The sequence below is a fragment of the Trachypithecus francoisi genome, unplaced genomic scaffold (genome assembly GCF_009764315.1).
Source record: "Trachypithecus francoisi isolate TF-2019V2 unplaced genomic scaffold, Tfra_2.0 Lachesis_group7, whole genome shotgun sequence".
Taxonomy (NCBI): Eukaryota; Metazoa; Chordata; class Mammalia; order Primates; family Cercopithecidae; genus Trachypithecus; species Trachypithecus francoisi.
The window spans coordinates 45707718-45721248 of record NW_022681472.1 but is presented as its reverse complement, the minus strand read 5'-3'; the positions used below and the strand labels follow the sequence as shown (position 1 = coordinate 45721248).

The following is a 13531-nucleotide window of genomic DNA, read 5'->3' as shown; positions in this document are numbered from 1 at the left end:
GTGTTCTAGAAAAATTAAGATTTAACTGTGAGCCAGAAAAAAGGAAATGGAGACCCCATCAGACAGAAGTCATTAGTCTAGGTGAGAGACACTAAGGGCAGCAGAAATTAAGAGAAGACAACACATTCTACACACATTTAATATGTAAATTAGCCTGAACCCAGAAGCCAACCAGCCAGACCTGGTGAGTAAGGTGAGAGCTGCGGAATGTAACTGAGTTCTAGTTTTAAGTGACTGCATGCAGAGTAATGCTGTAACTGAAATGACTGGGTTGGCATGAGAAGACCAAGTTGCAGCACTGAGGATAATGAGTTCTGCATTAGAAATGCTGCATCTGGGATGCTTCTGGAATAGTCAGATAGAGATATCTAAGCTGCAGTAGGAAATATGGTTTTGAAGCACAGAGAATAAATCAGGGCTAAAGGTAAATGGCAACATCATTTCATCATTCCAGCAATTATGAAAGCCTACAGTTCTATCACTGCTTTCATGTTACAATGCAATGTGAGAGTTTCCCAGATTGCAAGGGATCAAAGTGCAGTTGACTTTTTTACTAGACTTATTTATCATTACCCTGGCACTTCGATCTCAGAATGATTCATCAACTTAGGAAGAGTGCTGGACAGCTGAGAACGCTGATCATTTTCTACCTAGAATTTTCTGCAAAAACTAAAAGTTGCTAAACATCAATGGCATGCTTTCTACCATCGGCTGTAAGAAACTCTGGATAACTTTAAATTCCCTCCTCTTTTGATGTCATTATCATGACCTTTGGGAGACATCTGAGATCTAGATTTTTTTTGTAATACTATAAAGTTAGCTTTGTAGTTTGGGCAGGAAGTTTGTTTGAAATTTCTTCAGATGCATACTTAAGCTACAAGGCCAAGATTCATCCACTAACCCCACCCCCACCACCTGCCCTGCTCTGCCCCACCTCAGTGACTCCCTCTCCTCCTCTTCACCTGATACATCCCATCCATCTCTAAGCTCCCTGCCTTTTACCTCCCCAGTGTCCCTCTCTATTCACCATCTGATTTCAAACCCCAATCTCATAATATTCACAAACACTGAGGGCCTACTCTGTGTCATCTTTTAACTGATCTCCAGATGACTACCAACGGGATCACGTTACTTCTCTCCTAAGATCTTCTAACGGCTCCTGGTAGCTGCAGAACACCCAGATTCCTTTGCTCCCCACAGCATATGTCTTCACGACTAGCTCCTGCCCCTCTCTCTTGCCTCATCTCCCCTGAAATTTACACTCAGGAAAACAAAATACTCAGGGTTCCCCAAACACGAACTCTTTCCTACCTCCCTGTCTTTACACAAATTGCTCCCTATCGTCACCCAACATTCATCATTGAAACCCAGCTGTGAGAGCTCTGGTGCCTTCTTCCCTAACACTCCCAGGGAGAATTAACATTCTCTCTTCCACCTCTGTAGCTTAATTATCTATATACCACTTGAGGAGTCCCAGATCCTACTGACATTTCAAGAATGATGTCACTTACTCCTCTTCTCCCTCCAGTCCCCACTTAATGTCTTCACTCAAGAGAGTGGCATTGTCCTTAGTTCAGGGGCCAAAGACGGAAATCTGGGCTTCGTCTTACCCCATACATTCAAACCAAGCCCAGTTCATTTTAGTCCCCAGTAGCTCTAATGCTACACTCAGTTCAGACCCTCATCACTGGTGTTTTGATGTTTGGTTTCCCTACTTCCAGTCTTACCTGACGATATTGTATTTCTGCTCACAATTTTGATGGCAACATGTCACCTCTGAACACAGCCCTATCTCTCATCCTCACCACCAACCAATCACCAAGGCCTCTGATTTTACCTCCCAAATATCACTCAACTTTGAGTGTCTCCAAACCCAATGCATGCCCTTGTTGAGGTCACGATCACCTCTCATCAGACGAGAGGATTACTCAGGGTTTGGCCATTTGTCTCCACTCCCATCCCTCAAGACAAAGTTTTAACTCCTTAACACAGCTGACAGGCTGCTCACTAAGCTGTCTCTCACCTCCTGCCTCCCCGCTCTCTACTGATAACCTCCATGCTGGGCCTTCACACAGACTACCCTCCTGTCTAAAACATTCTTATATCTCTCCCTTTGGCTAACTCCTACTCATCCTTCAGGTCTCAGCTTTGATATATACCAAACAACAATGCTCTCATAAAACTGCACATACTTCCCCCACGAGCAGGAGATGCTTCTTCCCCAGTCCTGACATCTCCCTACTGAGAGAAGCTCAGGTAGTACAACTCCAGTCAACCTGCTAAGGACGTTTGGATGCTTGTCCCTTGAAACCTCGTGTTGAAATGTGATCCCCAATGTTGGAGGTGGGGACTAATGGGAGGTGCCTCGGTTATGGGGGCAGATCCATCACGAATGTCATAGTACCATCCTCATCCTGGCAGTGGCAAGTGAGTCTGCACTCTTAGTTCCCACTAAAGCAGGCTGTGTGTTGGCACCTCCCAACACCCTCTCACTTCCATCTCTGCAAACTCCAGTTCCCCTTCACCTTCTGCCACAAGTGCAAGCAGCCTTAGGCCATCACCAGATGCAGATGCTCAGTCTTGAACTTGTCCAGGCATCAGAATCATGAGCCAAACAAACCTTTTTCTTTATAAATTAACCAGCCTCAGGTGTTCCTTTACAACAACACAAACTGAGGTACAATCTGTCCCTGCAGAGACAGTTGATATGACCGGTAAATTTTGACAGGATCGTTGGGTATGAACAGTCCTCCTTGGTCTTCTTCCTCTTGGGAGCCAGCTGCCTTCAGAGGGTAATACTCCACCTTCCTTCAGAGTTACGTAAGTCTGCCTACTTCGGGAGATGCAGCTGATGGGCCCAGCTGCCTCTCACAAACCACTTTTGTGTGGTTAAAAAGTGATAAAAGTGATACTTTGGCTTCCACCTTTACTCATTTTTCAGACTGGAAAAAAACGGATGCTATTTATTTGGGATCCCCTCCCAAAGCAAGAACACCCAACCTAACATGCAGCACATCACCCCATAACACCATTGGACTCTAAGCTTCCTGACAGCAGGGATCAGCTCTTCTTCTCACCCTCATATCCCTAGTAAGGTGCCTAGCAAAAAGTAAATGCTCAATTTTCTACATAAATAAGAAAAGCCCACCATGCCCTGTCCCCCAGCAACCTGACTGATCTCAGCTCCACATGCTTCTCTGTTCCCATACTTCACCAACTCCACAATACCAAACCACTTGAATTTTTAAAAATAAGCCACTCCTTCACTTCTTGATACATGCTATTCCTTAGGTCTGTATTGCCATTGGGACCACACAAATTCCAACTCCTGGTTTGACAGTAGGCTACCGGGACCACCTCCTCCATGAAGCCTACCTCGCCTCCTCTAGGTATGCACAGTTTGGGTCATATACGCATTATAATACACATCTGCATCTTCACAGTCTATTGATGTCTGTTGGTGACTCACTAGAGTACCATTTTTCAGATTTGACTGTGAAGCATAGCAAGAAATCTGCTTTATATAGCAACATACACATGTTCATAGCAACACAGTACACATATTCATTCATGTAACAGATACTTGTTATGTGTTTACTCTATGCCAAGCACTGTTCTAGGTCTAAACAGTGAACAAAACAGATGAAAATATTTGCCTGCATACAGCTTATACTCCAGAATTTTACATTGAATAAGGAAATACTTAGGCTTCCAGATTTAAAAAAAAAAAAAAATAAAGAAAACACATCTAGCTGGTTTTATACTGCTCCAAGACAATATTCATCATGAGAAAGCAATGAAACAAAGTTGACTACACTCTAAGGGAAAATGTGACATCCAAGTAAAATTATGCCTATCCATCCTTTTACCAGAACAGATGCCTGGAATGATGTTCACCAAATGTTAAACCTAGTTAATTTTGGGTGGCCAGTTTGAGGTCATATGTTACTTTGTTTTTTTAACTGTATTGGTGAATTAATATCGGCCAGGAACCATTTTTCTAAAACTAGTGATTTTATTCTTGATAGTTACTACTTTTTTTTTGAGATGGAGTCTCATTCTTTGAGATATGTAAGTAATAATATATAAAATAAAATATATATTTTATTATATAAACATATGTACAAATTAAAATATATAAAAATATAAAAAACAAAACAAAACAAAATAAACAACCTTACTACATGAGATGAATTTAGATATATCCCATTCTATTCCAATTTTTTTGTTTTTGAGATGGAGTCTCACTCTATCGCCAGGTTGGAGTGCAGTAGCGCGATCTTGGCTCACTACAACCTCCGCCTCCTGGGTTCAAGCGATTCTTCTGCCTCAGCCTCCCAAGTAGCTGGGACTACAGTCATACACCACCACACCCAGCTAACTTTTGTATTTTTAGTAGAGACAGGGTTTCACCATGTTGGCCAGGATGGTCTTGATCTCTTGATCTCATGATCTACCCGCCTCAGCCTCCCAAAGGGTTGTTTTGCTCCATTAAATTGATTTTAAGGCCTACTCATTCGTTATTACTTGTGGCTTAAAAAACATATATGAGACTATACTGCATTGAAGGTAGGAATGTCTTTCAACCACAAATTGCCAAAGAATGCCCAACACTTAGTAGGTACTTAATTAATTAGTGTTTCCTCATAAACAACTGAATGACTGTTTTCCTCAATAGAACTGAGAGCAACTTGACAGCAATTGAGAGCAGGGCTCATATTTTTTATATCTTGAGTCCCAGGACATAGCACAGGGCCATACACAAAGCCAGTCCTCAATAAATACTTATTAAATTGAAATGAGGTCTACTAGTCAGCAGCACAATTTAATAGAGCAATTCACAAATAGGTTTTAAAACAAATGAAACATTTGCCTTGGTTCTTGGTAACAAAAATATTCAAATTAGGAGTTTTAATTATAACAACTTGTATTTGCCCACAAAAACATGATGTTCCCTGGAACAACCTCCCACTTCTCAGATGTAAACACTTCTCTCCTCCCAGGAATTCAAACTCGAGGCTACATATGCTAGGAAGGGGACAAACCACACTAACAGGTGCCTCTCTTGCCTCCCAACCTCAATCCTCAGAACTTCCACATTTTTTTCAGCAAAGAAATTTCAAAATTGTCAGATTACAATGAAGTTTTAAATGAGTTCATTTTCTCCCTCTCAAACTGTACTGTCTAATGGTGTCAGAAGAGCTCGGATAAGGTCTGTGTGACCTTATTACTACAATCCTAATGATGTGTGTTAAAAAATGAAATCTCTGAAGACATCACAGAGCTGTTGCAGGTTTCAAATGAGAAATGTCTCTGAGAAAGAATCAGAAAATATAGGCTTCCTTTAAAATGATCTATAACCCAGTTTTCACAGGGAGGAAAAAAAAAACTCAGCAAAAACCTAACCCTGAACAAATCTCACTTTTTAAAAGACAGATCTCTTACTTGAGGGAACCGCCATACTAATTCTTTGTATTCCTATTTGGAACTACTGCTGCCCGTATTCTTTGAAAAAGAACACCATGGCTCTCTATTCTATCAAATCAAAAGAAGTTTTTTCACAGTTGAGGTATTAATTTTTCTGCCTGGCTAAAGAAAACGTGCTTTTTAATTTACTTATTACAATTTTGTAATTCAGATGTGCGGAAGGCTTGTCTTGGATATTGCTTCTTTTTCGTTTTTGTTTCTCTTTCTTCTTCCTGTTTTCACTTGCAGTATTTTATTTCCATTATGGGTGCAATGGAGAGATGCTGACAGGAGTGGAGGCGAGAGAGAGGGGGAAGCCAGTGTGAGACGGACCTCTCCCAGCTATACATCTGGGAAGGCGAGTCTATAAACAGCTGGGGTTTTGTTTTTGTTTCATTTTTATGAGAATTTGTTTGCATTAGTGTTTAATTCCATAACACATAGATGGGCTTTCCTCATAACAAAGCATGTCAAAGACCAGTGCTTGCTCGGCCTGGTCCCTCTCTCACTCCTTAGGGGACGGGCGAGCACCATATTCTTCCCTACCTCTTCCTATTTACACACAAGTTGGAAACTTGCAGAACTGTGAAAACTTCGAAAATCACGTGTCTTCCCTAGTCCCCTACACACATCAGGGCTTCATCTGAGAGTGGAATACGACCTGGGCCCCGGTGCTCACTCCCGGCGTTGCCCTTCGCCCCGGGACCTGGTGTCCCTCTCTCTGCGCCCCAAAAAGCCCTGTCCTAGCTCCCTGAGTCCCTGGGACACCGGGTCCTCTCTTTGGGCCCCAAGACCTCGTGCCCTTTCTCTTGCGCCCCGAGACGTTCTGTCCTGTCTCCCGCGCCCCGGGTTGCTCTGTGCTCTCCTAGCGCTCCAGGACGCCCAGTCCTCTCTGCGTCCCGGGACGCCTTGGCCTCGCTCCCCGAGGCCCCGGGACGCCCTGTCTTCTCTCTTTGCGAGTCGGGACGCCCTGTCCTCGCTCCCCGCGACCCCAGCCGCCTTACCCGCCGAGGAGCGAGGCCACAGGGCAGCCGCGACCCCAGAGCAAAGAAAACCCCGGCCTGCAGCGTCATGTTGATTCTCCGGAACTCGGACAGGAAGGCGGGGAAGGCGGTACAGCGCAGGGGGCGGGACAAAAAGAACAAAGTTCTTGCGGCTGGGATGGCTGCCTGGGCTGCCGGGAGCTGGGACCGGAACTGGGACCCAGGCGGCGAGGACGCCCTGCGGCCCTGACCTTCAGGTTCGGGCCGAGGGCGCCGCCCAGCTCGGCCTGGCCGATACTCTTTCCTGCTCTCTGGTCCGGCCGGGAGTGCTTTGTATAGCAGAACACGGAGGTCTCTGTGTCCTTGAGCGGGTGGATGAACCCCTGCGCCCTGCAAAGGTTTGCAGATTGCAGCTGCGCGTCCCCTTTTACACTGCCCACCAAGGGCGAAAACCTTTTTCAGTAGTATATGTTTATCCCTTAAGTGTGTGTTTAAGTGCACGCGTGGCGCCAAGTCACATATTATCAGAATAATATGTTGGATGTAAAACACAACCTCACTTTCCTTAAGGCTAAGAGCCTGAAAGACACCAAGGCCAGCTTCCGGCGTTTTGACTTTTCGCAGGACACACCGCCCCCTGTCGCCGAGATCCAGCGTGGCTCCGACCGCCTAACCTTGGCTTTTTTCTCGAAGTTATACACACGTTAAAGGCAAACGCAGATTCAGTATATCATTCTCCATCTTAGTGTAACATACCTGTTGACACAAGGCATTAGCTCAGATCACATTTCTTTCCTCATTCGTAAAATGTGAATGTTCATAGCTAATTCAGGATTTTAGATAAAAGAGGATGGGTGTGAGGTCCTAGGCTCAGGCTGATGGTAGATGATATTGAGTGTTTACTATGTGCTGGCATTTTCCAGCCCTTGATATTCAGAACCTGGCCCGGGACTCACAGCTAGGTCATACTAATCTCTTAAACTTAAACCATCACACAGAATACCAATTCAGACAAGGTTGCTCTGCGATCATAATAAGGTGAGGCAAAGCAAGTCATAGTTCTAAGCACCAACGAAAACAACTCATGATGCCACCCACAAAACACCAAACACAATGTCTCTCGGCCTAAATGAATTGCTATTTCTTTTCCAATTACAACTTTAACCTCATTCTACCTATAGACTTAATCTTCCTTCACTATAAGTAAGATTTATTGAGATTCTCACAGAATTGCCTGCCCTTTCTGACAACATCCATTCTAGAGTGAACCCCAACTTCCTTAGGCCATCTCCTAAATCATTGGAAATCCAAACCCTATAAGAAGTTCTTTCTAACGTTCTAACACCTCTTACTGAGACACCCTATAATTTTTCATGGCATGTGTCCTTCACTGCAAAAAATAATAAACCCAACTGGTTCAACTGCAGATTTGTCCCTGGTTATCTTTGGCTGGAAGGCCTCGACAGTGCCCTGAAAGCAGTATTAATTCATTGTCTCAGTGTTGATTTTCCTGAAGGATACAGACTCTGAGGCCGGTATCCAGTGCAAGTGACCCATTTGAGAACCTGGGGAAGCACCAGCAGGGAAGAGAAGGTAGGCAACCCAGGTAAGTCATCCAGGCATCTGGCAGTGGGCAACTAGAGCTTAATGCCACAGGGGAAACTCTGGGTGGAAATGGAGAACCCAGGCCTCAGAGAAATCCCATCCAAGGGATGAGGAAGCTGGGGTATTAGCACGCAAACTCTCACGCCAACGGTTGAGGGCCAGGACTATTGATTCCCCAGCACTCTGGCCTGTGACAGTAACATCAGGGCTTGCTTCAGAAAAAGACCTCAAGAAAAGTGACACAGACACTATCGTTGGAGTTAGATGGTGCCCTGAAATAGTGTTTACCACAAACTTAACTGCAATAAAAGTCTGACTCCCTTTTTTGACGTTTGATTGCTGATAGTTCTTCCCCTGTTTCCCACATCTGGGCAAGTCGATAAGAAAGCCCAGACGCTCCCTCCTTTGGCTCTGGCAGCGAAGCCCTTTCTCGTGTGTGGAAACTTTGTTCAGCCCAATCCCCTAACCATTATGAAAACTCCAAAACATTTTTTCCTTGCTATATTAGTTTTCTAGGGCTGCCACGAGAAAGTGTGGCAGGCCAGGTTTCACTAATGCAGGCCTCCATCACAACTGTTTCAGTAGTGACTGAGTGGATAAGTTAAATATTAAAAGCTTAAAAAAAAAAACCAATGTCCTTATACAAAGGCTGGGATGTAACAAAAGCCCATCAACAGTTTTTCCTAGACCTTTCCTGGGCCTTAAACTTAAAGCATGAAAAAATAATGAAGGAATTCTTAACAAGACCCATTCAGGATTAAACAAGTTTTATTGGGGGCCTGAGGAAACTCCCCAGGCCTCCACAAACAAGTCTATTGGAAGTCTGAAGGAACTCCCCAAACCTCTGTAATCTAGCAGGAGACAAAATAAGGGTAATCACCCAGCACCTAGACCCATATAGACTAAGTAAATTTACTGAGGCTCCAGAGGAAGGTCTTCAGTACTCAGACCTTACTTATAGATTAAAAGAAGTTAATCACTTATGTCTTTAGATGAATGTACACTTATATGTAGACATATAGCTTGGAAGGTATATAAACTCTGAAAAACTTTGTAATTTTGAGTTGGTCTGGTGATAATTTCCAGGACTGTAACTGGTTATAGAAATAAAAACTTTCTTCCTCCCCAGTTCATTGGCATCTCATTACTGGCAGCAAGAAATAGCAGCCTGACCCTCAGTTTGGTCCAGGAACGAAACTACTACAGATTGAGTGGCTTAAATGGAAATTTGTTTCCTCACAGTTCTGGAGGCCATAAGACAGCAGAGCTGGTTTCTTGTGGAGCCACTGTGGGACCATCTTCTCCCTATGTCTTTACATAATCCTCCTGTACACCTTTCTATATCTAAATTGCCTCTTATGAGGACACCAGTCTTGTTGGACACCCTCAATGACCTAATTTATCTCCCTAAAGACTCTATCTCCAAATATAGTCACATTCTGACGTACTGGGGGCTAAGAGTTCAATGTATGTCTTTGGCTGGGAGAAGGGAGAAGTAACACAATTCAGCCCAAAACACTTGCTGTCTTAAATAACTTTTGGACTAGCTTAGGAGGCCTGTTCTGTCCTCCCCCCCCAAAAAAAACCTTGAGAATATATCAATAATAAACCTTTACCTACTCTCTTGAGATATGTATAGGGGCACTGTCATTCTTGACTTCCAAACCAAATTTTAAGTGGGGTTCATCTTGTTTCTAAGAAGAAGTTGCAACATTAGTGATAGGGTTTGGATTTGTGTCCCTACCCAAACCTCATATCAAATTGTAATCCCCACTGTTGGAATTGGGGCCTGGTGGGAGGTGATTAGATCATGGGGGCAGATTTCTCCCTTTGGTGCTATTCTCCTGATAGAGTTCTCAGGAAATCTGGTTGTTTAAAAGTGTGTGACACTTCCCACCCTCTCTGTTCTTCCTGCTCCAGCTGTGTAAGACAGCCTGCTTCCCCTTCGCCTTCCACCATGATTTTAAGTTTCCTGAGGCCTCTCCAGTCATACTTCCTATATAGCCACAGAACTGTGAGTCAATTAAACCTCGTTTCTTTATAAATTACTCAGTATGAGGTATTTCTTTATAGCATTGTGAGAATGGAGTAACACAATTAGTAACTTAAAACAATCATTTATAATTTCACAGTTCACAGGAGTCAGGAGTCTAGGCACAGCTTAGCTGAATCTTTGGCTTTGGGTCTCAGAAGACTGCAATCAAGGTGTCAACTGGGCTGTTTTTATCTGGAGTCTCAACTGGAGAAGATCTGATCCCAAGCTCATCCAGATTGTTTGCAGAATTATTTTCCTCATAGCCATATGACTGACAGCCCCAGATTTTTGCTGGATGTTGGCTGGAGTTGCCTTCGACTTCTCAAAGTCACCTCCATCCCGTCCCATGCGGGCTTCCTCAGCAGAATGCTTACTACATCAAGCCAGCAAGGATAATTTTGTACCTCAGGGAGGCCCCAGCCCATCTTTTAAGGACAATCATCAGATTAAGTGAGGCCCACTGAAAATAGTCTTAATCTCCTTTTGATTAAATAAAATCAACTGACTTGGGACTGCAAACCAAAAAGTGACTGAGGCAGGTCTCTGTCGGTTAGAGATCATTTAGCCAAGGTTGAGGACATGTCTGGGGAAAAAAATGCAACTCACAGGAGCATCTGTAACCTATGCTTTTTCCAAAGGGAGTTTTGGGAAATTCTTTATTTAAAAAAGAAAGAGTAAGCAGGAGAAAAAAAAAAAAAGGAAGAGGGTAGACAGTGAGGCAGATGGTTCCATTCTTTTGAGACTCTGATTAGCTTCAGTAAATCTACATTTTACATAAGATAAACATGTGAAAAGAGGGAGTAGATGAAATGACGTTATGTCCTGGGATTATGAAATTATAGCTATCGGTTTGGGAACAACAACAACAAAAAGACAGTATTGGTGACTGAGTTCCCAAGCTTAACTTTCCTTATAGCATAGTGAGTGCAGAGTCCCTATATTCTGTTTTTCTTTCACAGGATCTTAGTTGCATCTGCAAAATTCTTTCACCTTTGCCACATACTGTTAACTAGAAGTGAGTCACAGTTCCTATCCATACTCAAGGGAAGGGAATTATACAGAGCATGAATACCAGGGACTGGACTCATGGGACCATCCTAGAACTCTGTCTACCACAACCATACACTAGACATGAAAAAGAAGATTGCAAAAGTTTTAGGTAGACCCCCCGTATTAGTCCATCCTTGCATTCCTATAAATAAATATCGAAGACTGAGTAATTTATAGGAAAAGAGGTTTAATTGGCTCACGGTTCTGCAGGCGGTATAGGAAGCACTGTAGCATCTGCTTCTGGGGAGGCCTGAGGAAGCTTCCACTCATGGAAGGCAAAGGGGCACACTTTTAAATGACTAGATCTCAGGAGAATTCCCTCACTATGGTAAAGATAGTACCAAGTGGAATAGTGAGTGCTAAACCATTCATGAGAAACCTACCCCTGTGATCTAATCACCTTCTACCAGGCTCCACCTCCAACACCAGGGATTACATTTCAATATATGGGATTTGGGTGGGGACACACATCAAAACTGCATCACCCACACTCTACAATCTGTCAGAGGGAAATAGCTACATAAAACACTTAGGCAGCCTGGACTCTGGGTTCTGTTTTACTGTGTTCCCCAAGTTTGGTACAGAAGCAGATGGTTGGAACCTCAAAGGAATAAACCGGTTAGGAAAAATATAACCACTAGGAACTGAAAATCAGAGAGGCCTCCCCTAAAGGCCTATATAGGACTTAGGGACCTTCTTATGATACCGAAAGGGAAGAAAGGAGACAGAGCACTAAAGATGACTAAGGTTGAATTTCTCACAATTCCCACAATCATGGAGGGATGAATAGGGCTAAGATTGGAATTTAAATAAAATAAAATATTACCTTCATCCTTGAATATATGGTTGAACATTTATACTACTAACTTGTCTTGAATATGAACAGAAAAAATGATTACATTATTTTTAATTTTTAATATTTCCTGAAATCCACAGGCCTAAAAGTGAGGTTCATCTTGTTTCTAAGAAGAAGTTGCAACATTAGTGATATGGTTTGGATTTGTGTCCCTACCCAAATCTCATGTTGAATTGTAATCCCCAATGTTGGAATTGGGTCCTGGTGGGAGGTGACTGGATCATGGGGGCAGATTTCTCCCTTTGGTGCTATTCTTCTGATTTCCTATCTGATGGTTCAGCCTTAGTGCCTGGCAGACTCCTACATTCCAGCAATGGCTGCTTCCCTCACACACACACGCCTCCTCTCCCCACTTTCACACCATCACCCAAGTATGGCTGCCTCTGACCCCATAATCAAGGGTCAGCTTTGATTTTGTTTTCTCAGGAAAAGTTACCTTGACTTCTACACTAATTCAAGTCTTCCCATTAGGGAAGTGTCCAAGTTTGGTGGTATCTGAAGCTTACAAACTTTGGGAAGCCATTTAAGAAAAAGAATACAAAATTAGATGCAAAAATGAATATTAACTTAGACTATAAGAAGAAATTATAACAAATTACAAATTCCAAAAAATTCACAGTATCCTAAATTTCACACAAATATAAGGTAATGTTTCAAATTACTTAAATGTCTAACACGCCTCTATTTGTAATTTCCGCCTACATTTCGGGGCTGCATTCTCTTTGGTCATCTCTTCCTTTATTGAAGATTTTATACCCATATTTTTAATAGAGAGAATAGGGAGTTCAAATGCTAAATCATACCTCACACACACTTAGACTTGCCATTCATAGGACCACTACAGATTTGTATCTGGCCAAGACAGAATTTCTAAAAATTTCTGTTGCATGCAATTATTATCATATACAAAAAAGCATGGTGCATTCATAATAGTAAACACTACATAGTGACTATTCATGACAGGGACAAACTTCTGTTTTGACTGTGCATCCATGAAACCATATTCTCTGCTAACAGTTTTTTTTTTTTGTTTTTGTTTTTTTTTTTTTGAGACGGAGTCTCGCTCTGTCGCCCGGACTGGAGTGCAGTGGCCAGATCTCAGCTCACTGCAAGCTCCGCCTCCCGGGTTCCCGCCATTCTCCTGCCTCAGCCTCCCGAGTAGCTGGGACTACAGGCGCCCGCCACCTCGCCCGGCTAGTTTTTGTATTTTTAGTAGAGACGGGGTTTCACCGTGTTAGCCAGGATGGTCTTGATCTCCTGACCTCGTGATCCGCCCATCTCGGCCTCCGAAAGTGCTGGGATTACAGGCTTGAGCCACCGCGCCGGGCCAACAGTTTTACATAATTTGGTACTAGCTTATGGCTTCATACACTTTAAACAATTCAAACTTTGCTTCTCCTCCAATTCACATTTACTTCCAGAGCTGGGTACCATTGGACACGTCTACATTTCAGTACCACCTCTGGCCCTGCACGTACATGTCACAAGGTGGGCAGAAAGTATAGTCCAGTCTGCTGGAAGACAGCCCCACCAAGG

The 13531-nt window shown here is 43.2% G+C and overlaps 1 protein-coding gene across 1 annotated transcript in view; it reads right to left on the bottom strand.

Moving 5' to 3' along the window:
* DECR1 (2,4-dienoyl-CoA reductase 1) overlaps positions 1-6772 on the bottom strand; it is a 45015-nt gene extending 38243 nt beyond the window's left edge. The window contains exon 1 of the mRNA XM_033203385.1: positions 6471-6772. Coding sequence (XP_033059276.1) covers positions 6471-6539 — 69 coding nt within the window. The 5' untranslated portion in view covers positions 6540-6772. The remainder of the gene's footprint in view (positions 1-6470) is intronic.
* Between the last annotated feature and the right edge of the window lie 6759 nt (positions 6773-13531).